Genomic DNA, 21,844 nt, shown 5'->3' on the forward strand with positions numbered 1-21,844 from the left:
TTCCACATATCAGAATCCCCTGTGGTTTGGGAGGGGGAGGTAAATTTGCTGTGAAGCAAACATTGCTCAGTATGTGGGCATCGGTGAGAACACAAGAAGATTTGTGGAGCTGTTTTCTTGTGAGACCGACATTAAGAAAGGAGAAATTGCAAGACTTTCATAATGTAAGACAGCTTAAGCCTGTGAGTTAAGTGTTTTTTCCAAGCTGAGGCAGTAATGGCACCGGAGTGGGAAGATGTGCCCTTTGATAAGAAATGCGGGAATGTGAATCGCGACACCAATTAATCAGCACAGGCATGGAAGGAGAGTATGATTGTTTATATTTTAAAGAGACCGAACATGAGAAATGATAAGATACACTTTTCGGTTAAAACAACATTCTGAAGATGAAAAAGGCTTCTCCCCTGTGTGACTACTCTGAAGTTTATTAAGAGTTAAATTTCCAAATAAAACTTTTCCCGCATTAGGAACATGAAAAAAGCTTCTCCCCCGTGTGACTGCTCTGATGGCTAAAAAGATATGATTTCCTCTCAAAACATTTTCCACATTCTGAACATGAAAAAGGCTTCTCCCCTGTGTGAGTTCTCTGATGTGTGTTAAGATTTGATTTATCTGTAAAACATCTGCCACATTCTGAACATAAAAAAGGCTTCTCCCCTGTGTGAGTTCTCTGATGTTTGATAAGACTTGATTTACCTGTAAAACATTTCCCACATTCTGAACAGGAAAAAGGCTTCTCCCCTGTGTGAGTTCTCTCATGTATGATAAGATGTGATTTATGGTTAAAACATTTCCCACAATCTGAACAGGAAAAAGGCTTCTCCCCTGTGTGAGTTCTCTGATGTGTGATAAGATTTGATTTCCGTGTAAAATATTTCCCACATTCTGAACATGAAAAAGGCTTCTCCCCTGTGTGAGCACTCTGATGTGTGATAAGACTTGATTTAACTGTAAAACATTTTCCACATTCTGAACATGAAAAAGGCTTCTCCCCTGTGTGAGTCCTCTGATGTTTGTTAAGACTTGATTTACCTGTAAAACATTTCCCACATTCTGAACAGGGAAAAGGCTTCTCCCCTGTGTGAGTTCCCTGATGTGTGATAAGATTTGATTTCTGGATAAAACATTTCCCACATTCTGAACATGAAAAAGGCTTCTTCCCTGTGTGAGTTCTCTGATGTGTGATAAGATTTGATTTCTGGATAAAACATTTCCCACATTCTGAACATGAAAAAGGCTTCTGCCCTGTGTGTGTTATCTGATGTGTGATAAGATTTGATTTATATTTAAAACATTTCCCACATTCTGAACATGAAAAAGGCTTCTCCCCTGTGTGAGTCCTCTGATGTTTGATAAGATTTGATTTATCTGTAAAATATTTACCACATTCTGAACATGAAAAAGGCTTCTCCCCTGTGTGAGCTCTCTGATGTTTGATAAGATTTGATTTATCTGTAAAACATTTCCCACATTCTGAACATGAAAAAGGCTTCTCCCCTGTGTGAGTTATCTGGTGTGTAACTAGATGTGATTTCTGGTTAAAACATTTCCCACACTTGGAACAAGAAAATCTATTCTCCTCTGTGTGAATTTTTTGATATTTAAGAAAAGACTTTTCGAGGGGAAAACTATTTACATTTTCAGAACGTGAGAATGGTTTCTTTGCTTTATAAGTTTGTTTTTTAATGTTTATTTTGTGACTTTGAGTTTCCTCAGGGGTGAGTAATGAATCAGAAGACAGGACCTGTTTCAAAGGATCAGATGGTTGATCTTTGCTTTGAAGGGATGATGGAATATCTGGAGTAATGGCATTCACTTCAGTTGTATCCTGTGTAATCTCAAGATCATATGATTTAAAAATTGAAGATGTCAGCTGTCCCCCTGATCTCCTGGTACAGTCATCTGCCAAGAATAAAACCAATTATTATTATTTTTGAATAAAATCATTGAAATTTATAAAAGGTGTAATATTTTATGCAGTTTCTCATGACCCTGTTTGAAGTTAGTCAATTTTAAATTGAAAAGTCAGGATAAAGGGAAACTCTGTTGTTATTGTACAGAAATTCACACTTGGCCTCACTGCACATTTAATGTTAGTGATCATAAAAGAGAAGTTTAGCCAGAAAGACTGGACCTGGTCTTGTAGGGACCATATGAGCACATTCAGCAGCACAGAAGGGAGAGAAGGTAGATTCATCCAATAAAATATCAGGGATCTAGGAAGCCAACAGCATCATTACCTTCCACTTTCTCTTACAGACCCATCATAATATTTTTCTTCAAGTGATTTTCTAACTTGTCAGCACATTCTATGTACACTGTCATTTGGCTTTTTAGTTTTCAGATCTGGGCAGGTAATGGTCAGCGTCTTCTAATCCCAGGTAGTAAGTGGATCCTCCAGGTTGTAACTTCTATAGAAAAGGGCTTTCAATGACCAACGTCATCTGAACTGTTTTGGGTGGTGGAAAACGTTGTCTAGCGGCAAAATGGTGATCACACGATTGTATAATATATATGGGGAAAGACAACCAAGCCGTCAGGAAAATCAATCAATAATATCCTGAAACCTGAGGCTTTAGAAAATGATTTTTGAATATGCAAATTTTATTTGTCAGTCACACAGAGCCCAACGTTTTGGCCGAGCAGGCCTTTATCAAGGATTTTTATCTTTAAAAAATATAACAATAATGTAAAATTAGGAATCATGTCTAAGAATGACACAAAATGAAATAAGTACAGTATCACTGACTGACATATTAGTGCGAGTGAAAAAAGTTTATAATAAAAGAAGACATCTGGTCGATACTGCGCAATATACGCAATACATTGACAAAATTTACAGAAATAACGAAAAAGATTTTTTTCCTCTCAGGAGTAAGGACTCCATCATCAGAATAAATCCTCACAATAAATCAATAAGTACAATCTGTAAAAAAAAGGGAAAAAAGAGGGGAGAGAACAGTTACTCAAATACCATAAATAAAATACAGCCTAATGCAGCTTAAAGGTACCATAGAGGAAATGTGCAACAAGTAAAAGGATATAAGTACCTGTGTGGCTATATACTGAAGTTTCAAAAGCTCTAAGAAAGAAGAGGAGAACAAAAGGGTAAAAATATTATCACCGTTATCTGTTGTACTTGAAAAGATCCTTTCTCCTCTCTTACATTTGATCCCCTCATGGCTTAGAGATACATCACATTTTTTGTCTTATATTAGGGATTTGAATTTAACTTCGGTTAATTGTTACTTGGTGACTTTAGAGGTCACTAGTTTATATACTAGCATTAGCCATACAAGGGGTATTCAAGCCGTAAAAATTTTTTTAGAAAATAAAACGGATTTTTCTAGCGACATTCAATCTTTTTGTATTTCTATGTTGACTCTCATTCTAACAAAGAATTTTTTCTTATTTGAGGATCAGTTTTTTATTCAATTAACTGGCACTGCAATGGGTTCAAATCTGGTGCCCCCATATGCCAATATTTTTATGGCAGAATTTGAATTAGAGTTTGTGTACCCACATGTTCTCTTCCAACAGTACTCGGTACAGTGGAAAAGATACATAGACGACATTTCTCTCATCTGGACGGGTGACTTGATTTCTCTTGAGAGTTTTTTCCAAGATATTAATACAAAAGTTGCAGGTTTATCTTTCAATATGCAATATAATTCAGTTTCTATTCCTTTTCTTGACACCAGGGTTATTAGAGATATTGATGGTTCCCTTTCCACTGATTTGTTTGTAAAACCAAAGGACAAAAATAGTCTCCTACATTTCACTAGCTGTCATCCTAAACACATAAAAAAAAATATCTCTCCCAAGATCACAATTTTGACGTATTAACCATATTGTTTCTGATAATCTTAATCGTGTTGGTCGTTTTGCTGAAATGAAATCCAAATTCGAATCCCGAGGATATCTCGATTCCCTGTTGTCTTTTTCTCCTCCATCTATATCTAGTCCTGCAACTAAAATTAATAGGGTGGCCTTTGTTAACACATACCATCCCTTTATGTATCTCATCCATAAGGTTATTCGTCGACACTGGCCACTGCTCTCTAATTCTTATCCTCAGATACCCCAATTTCAAGCTCCACCTTTTATTTGTCACAAAAAACCTCCTAACTTACGCAATCGTTTAGTAAGGGCAGACATTGGTAGTTCCCGTGATTCAAGAAGACAAATTTTATTTAGGCCATTACGCAAAGGGACTTTTCCTTGCTTGCATTGTTTGCAATGTTCCAACATTACTAAAGGTGAAACCTTTACCCATCCCAGATCGGGAAAGATTTTTCCAATTAAGGACTATTACAATTGTGACTCATCATATGTAATATATTTCATAAAATGCCCATGTGGTCTCGGATATGTTGGAGAGACTACCCAACATATCCGAGACCGTATCTCTCAACATAAATCCACTATCAGCTGTAAGAGAACTCTATTACCCATTCCAGCTCATTTTATTTCTCATAACCACAATATTTCTCAGCTTCGTTATCAAGTTATTGACAGTGTACCTCTGGCTAGACGAGGTGGCAACAGGATACAAAGATTGAGAGAGAGTCCTATTGGATTTTTGTTCTTCAAACATTGGAACCTTTTGGCCTTAATAGGGAATATGAGGTTTTTTATTGATTTTTTTATTGATTTTTTCTCCACATTTTCTCCATTTTAATTTTATTTTTAACTTCCATTATGATAATGTGGAGTTTTGGTGCCTTGATCTTTTTATAGAGAGCACTATATTTACCTTATAATATTAGTTATTTTGGATATATATATGTGATAGGGAAACCCTGATTCTTTGGGGTCCCTTCATACACTCTTAGGGTCTCACTCTCCATACTTCTATGATATTAGCTGACAGAGAAGAGATCAACTCTCACCTAATCCTGTTATTCTTGCCTCTCACCTCTATAACTCTTATGATTCATGTAACTAAAGAACATATCACGAGTTCCACGTAGGCCTAAGGTAGATAATGAGTACATAGTCTTAGAAATAGATAAAGGGGCTATGAACCCTTATTAAGACAGGTTAATGAGGCTAATGTTAGGGTATTGTATAACCAATACCTGTTTCCACCTTTTTCTGGAAATTCCCGAATGTATCTAATAATTAACAGCCGAGTACAATCTGATTGGTTGAAATCATTTATGCTTACTCTTGAATAATCAACTGTCCAATGGAATATGATGATGTAATGTAACCGCCTACTCAAAAGAGTATATAAACTTGATCTGATTAAACAGCCGTGTGGCATTTTGCAGATACATAACCTGTCTCTGTGTTGATCTGTCACCTTGCCAGGGCAACAAGCTATCAATCTGGCTACCATCCGGTATATCCAAAGATCTCCCGTTGAGAGATAAAGATCAAACTCGTCATTTGGCGTCCCATTGGGTGGGCTGGTAGCAACAGAAGACCCCCGGCATCTGAGATCCGGCAGCCGCAGACTGAGGCCTAGAGGAAACAGACCAAAATCACCGGTGAAGGTAACAGCCATTGTTTCTTACAACTCTGTGTCTCCTCTTGTCACATGCTCTGCAGCCGGGTTTCGGGTACAGTATAGCCGTCTTCTTATATGACCAGTTGTTTCGCAAAGAACCATAGAATATCCTTGTGATACATTAACGGTATACCGTATTGGAGGTGTGAATGTGTGTGTAGAGGATGAGACTCCCTGAGTGAATTGAATGACCGTATGCATGTAATAAGGATTGTGACATAAAAACTGAATGTATAAGGGAGTCCGTTAGGTATGCTAACTGGTCAATTGGTACCAGAAATAGAGTGGAGGAACACTAGGAAGTCAAACACATAGTCACACCTGAATGAATGAGATAAGCTGAAACCAATATATTTTGCTATTGTCACGGAGCCACGCAGAGAAATTGGATTGCACGTGGTTGGGCTTGCCCTGTCCGTATTTTCTGTTGGCCTGCGGGTTTTACAACAACTTAGCTGATATCTTGGGGAAGCTGCAACTGTGTGGGTTATGCATGATCGCACCCTCCATGGTATAGGACTGTTCAATTTCTGCCTTGCCTCATATGGGACTAGAAGATTATGAGAAAATTTGGGTCATATTAGTCTGCCTATGGTTAGTTGGATTTTCTCTCTGGTTGATATATAGAATTGCTGAATATACTAGGATTAATTACAGAGAAGTGCCGTCTCGTACTGAGCACGTAGAGATTTAGTGGGAGGTGACCGGGTGGGGTCACGTTGGCCAAACCACTAAATAAGTAAACTTCTTTATCAGGTTTCTACGGGTCTTGACACCTATCAACTGGGAAGGTGGGGAGGCAGTTTAGGTCACGCAAGTTCAGACACTGAGCGGAAACCCCTTATAACAACGGCACGCAAGCCTATGCATCGAAATAGCGAAGTGCAGTCGGCATAGGTCAAGGAATTGCAAGCAAAGTGAGAAAGAAGTTGGGAAGTGGGCACAAAATAGCAGCACGTATTAAGAGAATAGTGAGTAACAACCAGAAAAAGAGGCAGACAGAGAGATCAGACAGAAATGGGAAACGCAGAAAGTTCAGAGCATCAGGAGGGTTGCAAGGCGTGTGAGATAGTAGAGAGAAGAAAAGGAAAGTTTTCTGTAAAAGAGGCAAAGAAGTTGTTAAAAGGTTTAGGAATGGAGGGTGATCCACTGTATTACTCTCTCTGGGAGTCTGCTCTAGCAACAAGCAGGGGATGGATTGCTGACAATGAGTTAATAAAACAAGCAAAGGCTTGGGCAGAGGTAGCAAAGGAAATGAAGAGAGAAGGTTGTTGGGTTAAGGAAGAAACCCCGAAAGGAAAACAAGGAAAGTGAAAACACCTCCACCTTATCAGGCCCATCCTATGGCAGGACTTGTGTGTGTGGACAGCAAAACCCCGACTGGCGTGAACAATGTTCTGCCTGTGGGAGACCAAGACCCCACAAGGGCACAGGGATATACCCAGTCCTGCAGGGTCAGACTCAGTATCAGGTCCCTGGGTACAACAACATAGTAGTAAAACCAGAAGACAGTATGCTGATTACAATGGAAGAAGGGGAATATCAGACCATGGACATGACTGGTATCGCAGCAGCTGCAACATCTACCCCCGCACGACCGACTATACAAACAACTACTGTGTCTCATTACAGACCATGGAGTCCAAAGGACCAAATGACGTTAAAGACGCCCCAGACCCATTTGACTTGCCAATGGCCTTTTATAGATGGATGGTAGGATTAACCAACACCTACACCTGCACATGGATGGACTTAGAGTCCCTCCTGAGGGGGAAAATTGGGGATGCAAGAATGGAGTCAGTATTAGAGGACATAAACAGAGCTGGAAGGTCATACAGTGCAGAGAGTAGACTGGGAGCACAGTACGTAAGAACTATAGAGTCAGGGATGCATTTCCTGAGAAGTCTGCAAGCATGGAGTTGAGGAAAGGAGGGGGAATGCACTATCTCCCTTCTGCATGTGGTACAGGGTCCTAAGGAGACAGTAGACCAGTTCTGGGGGAACTTGAAGTTGAGATATGCAGATCTGGGCAATGACAACATGGGAGAAGCAGGAAGGAAACGTTTCCATGGAGCTTTTATGGCAGGGCTTAGATCACAGCTCAGACAGAGGGTGCAGGCAGCTAAGCCCGACTGGAGGACATTCCTCATAGAAGACTTAGTGCGTGTGGCAAAAGGTGTTGAGTAAGTCCAGAGGATGAAGCCAGTACAGATACAGTATGCGTCCAATGACACCCAGACAGGTCAGAAAGCTACCCCAACCAAAAATTACCGCAGGCAGATTGAATGTTACTAGTGCGGTAAGATGTGCCATATTAGCCGACAGTGCAGATCAACCAGAAAAGAGAACCAGGCCATGACGGACGTCCCGACCCAAGACCCACAATAGGAAATAGGCAACCCCGTAGCCATCTACCCCCTTAGGACACCTTCCTGTTAAAAAACAGGTCCACAAGGGGTAGTCTCAGTATCTCTCCCAGATGGTAAGAAAATCCCATTCCTGGTGGATACGGAGGCAGCCAAAACTGTTATTCGCCAGGAACATGTGAAACCATCTGACATATCCGACGAAACCATTTACACTCAAGGGTTTGAGGGACTGATACAGGAATGTAAAATGACGAAACCATTGCCCCTTCGACTGGCTGACCGCACATACCTAACTAAGCTGCTAGTTAGTGACAAAACACCCGTAAACTTACTTGGTTCTGATGTACTGCAAGCTATACAGGCACATATCTTGTATGAATCTGACGGGAATGTGAAATTGAAGGCTGGAGTCTCTGAGCGCACCCTGTGCAAAGTTCTAGCCTGCATGTATTTTTCTGACTCCCCCGCCCTTTCAGAAGAGAATAGGGAGTTAGCGCAGATCCCAGACTCGCTATGGTCAAAGTCTAAAACTGACATCGGACACATGCCAGTCTCTCCTGTAATGATTAACCTGAAACCAGGAGAGAGACCACAGCAATTAAAACAGTATCCATTAAGCACAGCTCAAGACGAAGCTATAGGCAAAACATATTACAGAATTAATTACCTCTGGGGTAATCAAACTCACAAAATCTATAGCCAACACCCCCTTGTTCGCCGTGAAACTGAAAGGCAGGAAAGCGGAGCCAGTTACTTACAGGATGGTTCATGATCTTAGAGCCATAAATGCTGTCACAGTATTACTGACACCAGTAGTTCCGAATCCGCATACGATTTTGTCACAGATCCCTTCAACAGCTGCCTATTTCAGTTGTATTGACCTGGCAAATGCTTTCTTTTCTGTCCCTTTGCATCCGGACTGTCAGTATTTGTTTGCTTTTACTTTTAGGGACCAACATTATACATGGCTGGTGCTGCCGCAGGGAGCTCAAAACTCTCCGACCCTGTATACTGCTGCTTTGCAATTCATTTTGCAGGATTGGGACACCAAACATGCTGAGGTTGTCTTACTTCAGTATGTTGATGACCTACTCCTTTGTGCCCCAAACAGAGATGTATGCTGCGAAGCTACAATCTCATTGCTTCTACATCTTGCTGCCAAAGGGTGTAAGGCATCCAGAGAAAAGTTACAGTTTTTTCAGCCAAAAGTTGTTTCTCGGACATTGCATATCACAGGGTGCACGCCACTTGACAGAGGACAGGAAAAAGGCGATTGAAGTGCTAAAACCACCCACAGGGGTTCAACATCTACGTACCTTCCTGGGGCTGGCATGATATTGTAGGCCTTGGATTCGTTCTGCATCCATTCTCATGCAGCCACTCTATTATTGTGTGCCCTCTCAACCCTTCAGACTTGATCAGGAAGCACTAGACAGTTTCTACTCAAACTAGCAATCGTCTCTGCCCCAGCTCTAGGCACCCCAGACTATGCCAAACTTTTCCTCCTGTACTGCACAGAAATGCAAGGACATGCTACAGGGGTCCTAACCCAAAAACATGGTCAGCAAAACAGGCCTGTGGCATACTACTCAGCCCACCTGGACCTTGTAGCGAGAGGAGCACCATCTTGTGTCCGAGCAGTAACAGCTGTCACATTCCTTCTTGACACAGCATCAGAGATCATACTGGACTACTCTGCAACCATCTACACTCCACATGACTTGCACAGCATTCTTAACCAAGTTCAACCCAAGCACATTTCTGTAGTCAGACACCTGAGACTGCAGTGTGCACTTCTCATGCCTCCCAATGTCATTCTGAAACGATGTACAACTTTGAATCCAGCCACTCTCATTCCCATTAATGTGGTGGATTCAAAAGGGGGGAAGAAGGACAAGGCAAACCACTGTTTTTGCAGAAATTGACTGAAGAGGAGCTTTTTGATGTATATCATGAACATGATTGTATGGCCCTTATGGCCCAAGAGACAGCAGGTTTTTCACATGTTTCTGATGTACCTCTCGCTAATCCAGATGTTGAGCTTTTCACAGATGGATCTCGAAGCATCGGTGAAGACGGACGGTTCTACATTGGTTATGCAGTGGTAACAGCACGAGGTAGTAAAAGCAGAACCACTCCCTCCTTATATGTCTGCGCAGGAGGCGGAGTTGACAGCACTCATTGAAGCGCTTAAAGGGGCTGACGGTAGAAGCTACATTTACACAGACTCATGGTATGCTTTTGGGGTGGCCCATGACTACGGTCCTATATGGAGGGCAAGAGACTTTCTTACATCAACAGGCACTCCTATTAAACATGGGCACCTCATCAAACAACTGATGGAAGCGTTGCTGCTGCCCAAAGAGGTTGCCATAGTTAAGGTAAAGGCACATACAAAGCTTAATATCACCGAAGCAAGAGGAAACGACATAGCGGATCGAGCTGCCAAAGAAGCAGCTAGAAGACCCAGACACAATGAGATCCCTGAGGCACCTCCACTGGTTATGGTAAGCACTGAGTGTAACCACTTCGACTTGAGTATCTTGCAGGCTCTGACTCGGCAGACAACCGGGGAAGAGAAACAGGTCTGGTCGAAAGCTGGAGCACGTGACCATGAAGGTTTGTGGATGGTGGGAACAGCGGGTGTGTCTGCCAAGATCCTTGTACCCCATCATGGCTCAAGCAGCCCATGGACCGACGTACCTTTCTAAAAATGCTATGTGTTCTTTGGTGGATAAGCAATGGATCGCCCCCACGTTTCACAACGGTTGCTACTAGGTTCACACAGGCATGTCTGACATGCGCACAACACAACCCAGGAGGTGTAGTGAAAGTACCACAGAAACACATACCTAAGCCCCTCTACCCGTTTCAACGACTGCAGATTGACTTCATACAGTTACCCCAAGTAGCAACGTATGAATATGGGCTCGTGTGTGTTGACCTCTTTTATGGGTGGCCAGAAGCATTCCCGATGCCGAAAGCCACTGCAAGGGCTACTGCAAAGAAGCTGATGTCAGAAGTTTTCTGTAGGTTCGGACTACCTGAAACCATAGAGTCCGATAGAGGTACCCACTTCACTGGAGAGGTAATGCAGCATGTTATGCAAATGTTGGGGGTCACACAAGCATTCCACACACCCTACAGACCCCAAGCAAGTGGTAAGGTTGAGCGGCTGAATGGGACACTTAAGTTAAAGATTCAAAAAGCAAGTGAGGAATTGGGGAAACCTTGGACAGAATGTATACCCCTAGCTTTGTTCTCCATTAGGTACACACCTAATAGAAAGACAAAAGTGTCCACCTATGAAGTTTTGTTTGGGTCAGCGCCAAGGTTAGGCCTATACTTCCCACAGACACTGCAGCTACAGTGTGACAATCTCACTAGCTATATCCAGAGCCTTCAGAAGAGGCTCTCACTTGTGCATAAACAAGTCTTTGATTCTATTCCAGACCCAGGGAATCAAGAAGGAACCCACTCTCTCCAACCAGGAGATTGGGTGGTGGTTAAAAGACACACACAGAAACCACTGGAACCAAGGTTCGACGGTCCATTCCAAGTTCTCCTCACTACATCCACTTCAGTGAAGCTTGAAGGAAAACCCACTTGGATTCATGCCAGCCACTGCAAGGCCCTGGAACGGAAGAATGATGATCCTGTTCCTGTTGCTGATGACAGCCTTGCTCCAAAAGGGACAGACGCAGAGAAACCAAAATGACATTTTAAAGACAGCAGCTCCTTTTAGATTTGATTTTAAGAAACATGTGTACTGGATGAATTACATTTACTATAATCAACAGAGGTTTATAAATTACACTAGAGATGCAATAAGGGGAATAACAGATCAAGCTAGGCCCAACACCTTCCACTAACACAATAAAATACGTGAATACTCTCCCAAGAAATGACAAGGTTGAGAATGAGATATGATCTCTCAACTCACTCCAGGGAATTTGGTGAAGAAAATAACAAGCCCAACACTGGCGCTTAGGCCTTTGAAGTACCTGGAGGAAGGAGGGTGAGAGAATGATATCTGTTCTCAAAAGGGGGGACTGATAGGGAAACCCTGATTCTTTGGGGTCCCTTCATACACTCTTAGGGTCTCACTCTCCATACTTCTATGATATTAGCTGACAGAGAAGAGATCAACTCTCATCTAATCCTGTTATTCTTGCCTCTCACCTCTATAACTCTTATGATTCATGTAACTAAAGAACACATCACGAGTTCCACGTAGGCCTAAGGTAGATAATGAGTACATAGTCTTAGAAATAGATAGATAAAGGGGCTATGAACCCTTATTAAGACAGGTTAATGAGGCTAATGTTAGGGTATTGTATAACCAATACCTGTTTCCACCTTTTTCTGGAAATTCCCGAATGTATCTAATAATTAACAGCCGAGTACAATCTGATTGGTTGCCGAATATGAATATGATTGGTTGAAACCATTTATGCTTACTCTTGAATAATCAACTGTCCAATGGAATATGATGATGTAATGTAACCGCCTACTCAAAAGAGTATATAAACTTGATGTGATTAAACAGCCGTGTGGCATGTTGCAGATACATAATCTGTGTTGATCTGTCACCTTGCCCGGGCAACAAGCTATCAATCTGGCTACCATCCGGTATATCTAAAGATCTCCCGTTGAGAGATAAAGATCAAACTCGTCATATGTATGTATGTGTATACATGTATCCCTCAATATGTGTACACATGCATACATTCATAGGTTTTCTCATAAGTAACATGTTATGAGCATTGTATAGGTATTTATATAAGTGCCTCATATGTGTCTATGTAATATAAGAATAATTTTTTCATTCTCTTTTTATTCTTTTACAGACCTAATCGCGGAAGGAAGGTACCCACTTTCGGTTCTGATCTTTTTCACTTGGTGATGTTTTCCCCCCTTTTCTTTTTTCTTTCCCTCCCTCTATTTCTTGTTTTTATAACAATTTTACACATACATGCGATATAGACCTTCAGATTTGACCTGGCTCAGATATTTGTAATATAATATACTTATAATTATACACATATTTTCCCCTTTTTTCATTATTTCTAGCGCTTGCGCTGTAGCGGTCATTATTTATACATTATCACTCCTCCTTGCCACACTTCCTGTTTCGGACTTGATTATGCCCCACTTCCGTCCAGAGGGACGGTCTGCATACGCACGGTTGAACATTAAGCTTCTCTGACACACTTCCTTTTTACTCGTACAGATCATGCCCCACTTCCGTCCGGAGAGACGGTTTGCGCATGCGCGATATTGGCGCTATTGGACGCCTGTACCCCTCCAGCTGTAGTGCATTTGTGTCATGAGTAGAATATAAAAGAGACACATGTTCCGGCCCATACACATGCACACACTCCACAGGCAGCGGCGCAGTCCCAAGTTACCGCATTTCTCGTTCTAGGTTTGTAAAGATTAGCTATATACCGCTTATATTACAATATACTTACAATGCTTTCTTCTGTCATACTCTGGTTTTTACCTTATTTTTACCCTTTTTTTCTCCTCTTCTTTCTTAGAGCTTTTGAAACTTCAATATATAGTCACACAGGTACTTATATCCTTTTACTTGTTGCACATTTCCTCTATGGTACCTTTAAGCTGCGTTAGGCTGTATTGTATTTATGGTATTTGAGTAACTGTTCTCTCCCCACTTTTCCTCTTTTTTTTACAGATTGCACTTATTGATTTATTGTGAGGATTTATTCTGATGATGGAGTCCTTACTCCTGAGAGGAAAAAAATCTTTTTCGTTATTTCTGTTCAATGTATTGCGTATATTGATTAGACGTCTTCTTTTTGTCATGATCCAGGCTGGATCTGACAATAAATGTACAAGTAACCTTTTTTTCCCTTGAGCTGTGTGCTCGGCGTTGGTTTTGCCCCCGGTGGCCATTAGGGTCATTGCACTGTGGTGGTTTCAGTTCTAGTTTGCCCCCGGTGGCCGTTAGGGTCATTGCACACTGGTTACTTTGGTTTATTGAACGTTATTATTTAGCAGGTGTGATTGCTCTGGCTGACCTATAAAAGAGTGTCAGGTGTTGCAATCAGCGTGGGTGATATTGCTCAGTTGCAACCAAGCCTTGTTGAAGGAAGGAGCTGGAGGAGAGTCCCGGGCAGCTCAGTCAGAGTCCTGGAGGGGCAGCTATGGTGTCAGCGAGGAGTGCTTGCATAGCTTGATGGAGTGGCAGCTATGGTGTCAGTGAGGAGTTCTTGCAAAGCTTGGTGGAGTGGCAGCTATGGTGTAAAGCTGCACTCATGATGCTGGACTTTGTTGCTGAAAAGCTACACTTGGATGCTGGACTTTGTTTCTGGACTGCTGCACTCAGGTTCTGGACTCTGTTACTCCAAGGCTGCACGCTGGTGTTGGACCCGGTGGGAGGAAAAGGTGCACTCAGGTGTTGGACTCTGTTGCTGGGAGCATAAGCAACAGAGCAAAGCTAAGTGGTGTTTCCCGGTTTTGTCACTTTCCTCAGTGTGTGTTTAGTGCAGTGGTGGGATTAGTTTCTGCACCGTCCACTTCACTAGTAAGGGATTGGCGCAGGGCGAGTTAGGGATTTTAGGTTCCTGATCGGCGCCCGGTGCGGAACCGGCCTAGGGTTCGTGAGGAGTGCAGGGACACTGGCTCAGGGGAGTGCAGGAGGTCTCCACGTCCCCGTTCCCTATCGCAGGGCCCTCCATTGTATCGGTTTCCCTGGTGTTTCCCTTTATTGTTTAAATTCGCCCTCCTGGAGGCGGTGTATCCAGAGATACGTGTATACTGAAATTCGCCTGCTGGAGGCGGGGTATCCAGCTGGACGTTCTATTATTTAAATTCACCCTGCTGGAGGCGGTGTATCCAGGGTCACGCGTGTCATATAAATTCGCCCTGCTGGAGGCGGTGTGTCCAGCCACACGTGACCATGACACTTTTATTATAAACTTTATTTCACTTCCACTAATATGTCAGTCAGTGATACTGTACTTATTTCATTTTGTGTCATTCTTAGACAGGATTCCTAATTTTACATTATTGTTATATTTTGTTTAGATAAATATCCTTGATAAAGGCCCGCTCGGCCGAAACGTTGGGCTCTGTGTGACTAATAAAATTTGCATATTCAAAAATCATTTTCTAAAGCCTGAGGTTTTATGATAGTATTGATCACACGATTGTGATACGGCCTGACTACACCATCGATAAAGCTGCCATAGCCGGTGACTGAGAAGAATCTGTGACTTGTCTATATTTAGTGGTCAGTACTCACCCGACCGGTTATAAGCAGTAATCTCCTCTTTACATCTCTCATCACCCCTCACATATGTCTCTGTAGTATTAATATGGGTCAGATCTTCACCCTAAAATAAATATTGTAAAAGTCACAGATGGAGAAGTCACATCTATGATCAGCTCTAATCCTGCCATCTCCACCGATCTTATTACACAAGTATAAAATATAATACTGTGGGATAAAACAAGACTGAGCACAAGACCGTCACAGCCGTCTACACATCATCGGTGAGATCTCATGACACCGTCTCTCCATCTACCTGATGATCCTGAGGAACATTGGGATCTCCATGTTTACAGTCCTGTGGAAGAAAAGGATGGGGACATCTCTCTGGTATTGTCCTCTTACTGGACAGGTCTGGAAGAAACACATACAGGGACTGAATTCATTCTTTACATGCAGATAATTATAGGACGTGTGTATTTAGTCCTGTCTATTACCTGGTGATGTGAGGGGCTGGGGAACCTCCATCATGACGTCCTTGTACAGATCTTTGCGTCCTTCTAAATACTCCCACTCCTCCATGGAGAAATAGACAGCGACATCCTGACACCTTATAGGAACCTGACACATACAATGATACCGTCATCCCCCCGATCCCTTCATAGCGTTACTGTGTAGTATCCCAGCATTCCCAGCAGTGTCACCTCTCCAGTCAGCAGCTCAATCATCTTGTAGGTGAGTTCTAGGATCTTCTGGTAATTGATCTCCTCATGTATCAGGGGGTGAGGTGGAGGCTCCGTGATTGGGTTCAGGGGTCTTCCCCATCCCTCAGACACAGGGTCCTGACAGCGCTCACTAGAGGTCTTCTTCACTACTGTGTAATCCTGGTTATGGAGAGACACATTAATAAATCTCACTACAGACATTTCCAGAGTCCTCACCTCTCCAGTTCTGTCCATCTGTTATTCCCATAGATAAGAATGATGTAATGTGACGTCATCAGAATCTCTCACCTCTCCAGTAAGCCGGAAGAGGATCTCTAGGGTGAGGTGTAATATCCTCTCCGCCATCTTGTCTCTGTCCATATCCATCTTTGATGGGTAAATCAGGAAAATTCTCTTATATAGATCTTCACTGAGAAGATCCGATATTGTAGAGACCTGAATGAGAAGATGAGCCGATGTAACATCATAAAAATCCTGTGTAATAATACAATTACTGGAGATAATAAGGGAAACATATGAGGAGATTTATTATTTTACAGTATTTAGTTTTCTTCTTTACATCTACTAATAAAATAAAACCTATATATTTAGGCCACAGACAACAAGCAGTTTCTTCCTCGGAGTCGGCAGCTGAATACGTTCCTCATAGACTCATCTTCCATAACGCTAATTCTCGTCTCATTACCGACACTGGAATCGGCATTAGCAATACTGCAGGAGATATTCATTACACGGGACAGGAGAAATAACTACTTCATGATGAGGACGACATCTTCATCTTCTACTACGGCTCTAGAAACATATTTGTCCAGAGTCCGTCACTGACTCCATCCCCACCGGCCGTCTATATGAAGGTTTCCCGTCTTCCCCGCACTGTAATCTTCTATCACGTTAGATCTCAGCTCTGAGTCACACACAGAAGTTTGAGGCTTTTAGAAAAACTTCTTTGTAAGAACAACAAGACAGGAGATATATGAGGCCAATGTCTCCATGTACAGTGGTTTTTTTAGCATTTTCCTGTAGGCTTCCGTATATTACATGAAAAACACAAAAAATAAATAAAATTGGGGATGGAGATACTGTGGAACATAATTCTGTGTGCGGGAACCAAGAAAGGGGCTCTATGGCATTAAGTATGGGGAAGAGTGAGAACTGATTATCTCCTGGTTTGGGTGTTAACATATTGTGTGTGGAGGATGGCGATACTGGGGGAACATTATACTGTATATGGGGGCAAGTAAGAGGCCCCGTACTATGAGAGTAATACAGGTTTCCTTGGTTCTCGTGTTTCATAGTTGGGTCGTTTGTATCAATCAGCGGAAAAGGAACAAAACCATTGTGATTCTTATAAGGAGACAACACAGAACCCCCTAAATATAACATTTTATAACAACCCCACAATCTGTGACTCTTCAGGGTAAATCTCTCTCTCACCATTGGATTAGAGCTGATACTATGAAGCTAAAGAGACTAAAAAGATGTGGAGAATCCCCACCGACCTCCACCCGCAGAGCCGCACTCCACATAGAGAATAATGGAGCCTCCAGCACTGACCTCCACCCGCAGAGCCGCACTCCACATAGAGAATAATGGAGCCTCCAGCACTGACCTCCACCCGCAGAGCCGCACTCCACATAGAGAATAATGGAGCCTCTGGCACCGACCTCCACCCGCAGAGCCGCACTCCACATAGAGAATAATGGAGCCTCCAGCACTGACCTCCACCCGCAGAGCCGCACTCCACATAGAGAATAATGGAGCCTCCGGCACCGACCTCCACCCGCAGAGCCGCACTCCACACAGAGAATAATGGAGCCTCCAGCACCGACCTCCACCTTCAGAGCCGCACTCCACATAGAGAATAATGGAGCCTCCGGCACCGACCTCCACCCGCAGAGCCGCACTCCACACAGAGAATAATGGAGCCACCAGCACCGACCTCCACCTTCAGAGCCGCACTCCACATAGAGAATAATGGAGCCTCCAGCACCGACCTCCACCCGCAGAGCCGCACTCCACATAGAGAATAATGGAGCCTCCGGCACCGACCTCCACCCGCAGAGCCGCACTCCACACAGAGAATAATGGAGCCTCCAGCACCGACCTCCACCCGCAGAGCCGCACTCCACATAGAGAATAATGGAGCCTCCAGCACTGACCTCCACCCGCAGAGCCGCACTCCACACAGAGAATAATGGAGCCTCCAGCACCGACCTCCACCCGCAGAGCCGCACTCCACATAGAGAATAATGGAGCCTCCAGCACCGACCTCCACCCGCAGAGCCGCACTCCACACAGAGAATAATGGAGCCTCCAGCACCGACCTCCACCCGCAGAGCCGCACTCCACATATATGGCTGCTCAGTGCGCACAGGACCTGTGATGAGGTCACAGGAGGGGAGGAGTCAGGCATCACATGATCAGGGGCCTCAGTGTATGCAGGACTCTGCTGTGCTGGTTGTCATGGTGCTGGATGAGGGGAAGTTTCTGTGTGGGGTCAGGAGGGGTTTACAGGGTGGATGTAGCAGAGCCGTGTGTGTACGAGACGTACGGGCCGAGTCGCATGTGTACGAGGTGTACGGAGAGGAGCCGTGTTCGGAGTGGAGCTGCGTGTCTGTCCGGATGAACCCTCTGGAAAAGTTCTCCTGAATATACTCCGACATGGCCTGACAAAGGGTAGATCCTTTTCCTGGGCAGCGAGGAACCTGGAACAAGCTTCATCGGGCAATCATACGGGCGGTGTGGAGGAAGGACCTCAGCCTCCTTCTTATTGAAGACGTCCGTATAGCCCCAATAAGCCGAAGGGAGACCTGCGGGAGCAGAGGTGGACTGTGGGAGATTAACAGGACGAATTGGCTGCATACACTGCTTCTGGCAGGAGGATCCCCCAACGTATCACATCACCCGAGCGCCAATCAAGGATAGGTTCATAGGACCTGAGCCAAGGAAACACAAGCAACAGTGCATGTGAGAGGTTCGGTAGTACGTACAAGGCAATGCTCTCCTAATGAAGGGCCCCAATCTGTAGTACTATTTCTTCGGTCACCATGGTGACGAGCTCTTACAGAAGTCTTCCATCCACTGATGCAATCAAACGTGGTCTGTCCAGGGAAACAACAGGAATCTGAAGCCTCCTGACAGTCTCGAGACTACTTTAATAAAGTTGCCTGCCGTTCCCGAATCCACATAGGCCACCTCGGAGTAACGTTTCTGTTCCAGGTATATCAAAACTTAAAAAGTCAAGGGAGATGAGGAATCACGAACTCCTAAGAAGGCCTCCCCTACCTGTCCTAGAGGAAGAAGTAAACCAGCCTCTCAGGAAGCCTTGCGGGATCGTTCCTGGGAACGCAAATCTATGCATGTGGCCAGGGAGAATAGATCCTCCAAGGAGGTTGAAGTATCTCGCCCCACGAGCTCATCCTTAATCCAGCCTGACAGCCCATGCCAGAAAGCACCAACCAGAGCCTCATCATTCCATCCCAACTCGGAGGCTAGGATGCGGAAGCGGATGGCACACTGAGCTACTGACAGGGAACCTTGGCGAAGGTTGAAAAGGGACCCAGTCATGGAGGCCAGCCGTCCCGGTTCATCGAAGACCCTGCGAAAAGTCTCCAAAAAAGCTGCCAATTGGGAGACAATGGGGTCATCACGCTCCCACAGGGGATTCACCCAAACCAAGGCCTCTCCCTCTGGAAGAGATAAAATGAAAGCCACCTTTGCCCGGTCGGTGGGATACCACAGGGGCAGGAGTTCAAAATGGATGCTGCACTGAGTCAAAAAATCCCTGCACAGATTGGGATCCCCAGAAAACTTAGATGGCTTGCAAGGACGAGGCGGGAAATGTGGCAAGGACACAAAGCCAAAGCCACGGCCTGTTACCTGTACGGAAGCCGCGGAAAACGTGGTGACAGCAGGGTCCATGGCCTGGTTATTCTGTAACGCCTCAGGGAGGCGAGCAATAAGAGTGGACTCTCTGGACTTTGGAACAGATAGCTCCAGGGCGAGCTGACCTAGTGAAGACTGACCCCTATACAGGGATCATCAGGGACAGGCCCAGGGATCTCTAATTCTGTGACGACTCCTGGAGTGGACCTTCTGGGTCGTGACACCAACCCACCTAGGGCGAGCTGACCTAGTGAGGACCACTCCCTATACAGGGAGTGTCAGGGGCAAGCCTAAGGGGATGAGCTATCACGACAGCTGGAACCAGGTGGCCGGCTCACAGGAGACACGAATGATGTGTCTAGCAACAGGGAATGTGCAGAGTACAAGAGTGTGCAAAGCGTGGACACAGGGACACGCAGGGTATAGGACAATACAGGGCAAGTGTACGGGAGCACGGAGAGTACAGGACAATACAAAGCATGTACACGGGAGTACACTAGATACAGGATAGTGCAAGGTGGGTACACAAGAGCACGTATGGCGTGCACAAACAAGCACGCTAGGGTGCGAGCAAAGCAGGGCGCGAGCGAAGGAGCACGTCTGAGTACAGAGTTAGACAAAGCGTGCGCAGAGGGCACGCCTGAGTGCAAGGTTAGACAGTGGGTGTGCTGAGAAGCACGACAGGGAGAAGGTAGGAGCTGAGCATGTGCAAAGGAGTATGACAGAGCAGAGACAGATGCACACTAGCAACGTTTTGCATCCATGGAACTAAGTACGAGAGGCGCGTGTGCGGACCCGATGGGAACCCCGGAGCGGCGCAGCGCCAGACATGGTGACACCGGGCATGGTGTCCTGCCCCCAGGTGAGAGCGGCGTGACTGGCGGTGTGACAAATACCACGTTAGCTGATACAAAGAGGGGTGGCTCAGATAGCGGGAGACACATGGGATAGAAGGGAAACGTAGAAGACTGACGAACACCAGAGCACTAGAGACAGACATACAGAACGGAGTACAGGAGTATGGATGTGCAGAGCAGTGCACAGGGTATGGAGAAGTAGAGCAGGATACAGGAATACAGACGTGCAGAGCAGGGTAAAGGAGTACGGACGCGCAGGGTAGAGCACACAGAGAATAGACATGGGCCTGAGTACAGGCAGATATGTACGCCTGTCCAGGAGCGTGATGCCGGGATCCATGAAGCAAGCAGGAGGGCGGCAATTATGAGAAGATGGGAGGCGCCAAACCTGGACCTGCGACACCCATCGGACCAGACTGCCCCCCGGATAAGTATAATAAAACTTATTTATCTTATCTTTCTGGTCGGATTGGGGGCTTATCTACAGTATTATAGAATGCTGTAGATAAGCCCTGAAAGGCGGTGGCCATATCTGATATCGGCCAAACCTGGTGACAGGTTCCCTTTAATTCCAGTGAGATCATGTAATCCTGTGGTAAGGAGAGCAGAAGAGCTGATTAACTTGCGTAAAAAGTGTTACACAATAGGCTGCCAACGATCTGTAGCATAGGATGGAGAACAAGAAATTGTATTCGCCATGAATGGATGAATAATTCCAAGTGGCAGCCAACTTGGGAACCGCTATGTATACTGAAAAGATAGAACAACTATTTCATTGCAGCCATTTAGAAAATTCAAAAAAGTTCATTATTTCTCATTAATGTACAATCTGCAGATCATTTTGACTGAAAAAAAACAGAAATGTAGAAATTTTGCAAATTTATTACAAAAGAAAAACTGAAATATCACATGGTTATAAGTATTCAGGCCCTCTGGTCAGACCCTCATATTTAATTTACATGCTGTCCATTTCCTTGTGATCTTCCTTGAATCGGTTCTTCACCTTCATTGGAGTCCAGCTGTATTTAATTAAACTGATAGGACTTGATTTGCAAAGGCACACACCTGTCTATATAAGACCTCACAGTGCATGTCAGACCAAATGAGAATCATGAGGTCAAAGGAACTTGCCAAGGAGCTCAGAGACAGAATTGTGTTGAGTCACAGATCTGGCCAAGGTTACAAAAGAATTTCTGCCGTACTCAAGGTTCCTAAGAACACAGTAGCCTCCATAATCCTTAAATGGAAGAAGTTTG

At 44.3% G+C, this 21,844-nt stretch overlaps 1 protein-coding gene across 1 annotated transcript; it reads right to left on the bottom strand.

Moving 5' to 3' along the window:
- Positions 1 to 299: 299 nt before the first annotated feature.
- LOC141047053 (uncharacterized) lies at positions 300 to 17,721 on the bottom strand. The gene is made up of 7 exons (XM_073541982.1): positions 17,621 to 17,721; positions 16,135 to 16,281; positions 15,826 to 16,005; positions 15,619 to 15,742; positions 15,438 to 15,535; positions 15,155 to 15,245; positions 300 to 1,902 (listed from the first exon to the last, which is right to left on the bottom strand). The coding sequence occupies exons 2-7, from the start codon at positions 16,210 to 16,212 to the stop codon at positions 464 to 466; spliced, it is 2,010 nt and encodes a 669-aa protein (XP_073398083.1). The 5' UTR covers positions 16,213 to 16,281; positions 17,621 to 17,721; the 3' UTR covers positions 300 to 463.
- Positions 17,722 to 21,844: the final 4,123 nt, after the last annotated feature.

The sequence above is a fragment of the Dendrobates tinctorius genome, unplaced genomic scaffold (assembly GCF_039654945.1).
Source record: "Dendrobates tinctorius isolate UK_male_01 unplaced genomic scaffold, ASM3965494v1 ptg000126l, whole genome shotgun sequence".
In the NCBI taxonomy this organism is placed as follows: Eukaryota; Metazoa; Chordata; class Amphibia; order Anura; family Dendrobatidae; genus Dendrobates; species Dendrobates tinctorius.

Bases quoted from the DNA above. Each gene is read 5' to 3' on its own strand.
- LOC141047053 (XM_073541982.1), bottom strand. From the start codon at position 16,212: ATGGATATGGACAGAGACAAGATGGCGGAGAGGATATTACACCTCACC. The intron at 15,536-15,618 runs GTAATAGACAGG...TGTTTCTTCCAG, and splicing joins CCAGCCCCTCACATCACCAG to ACCTGTCCAGTAAGAGGACA. The intron at 15,246-15,437 runs GTAGATGGAGAG...TATTTATTTTAG, and splicing joins ATGTTCCTCAGGATCATCAG to GGTGAAGATCTGACCCATAT.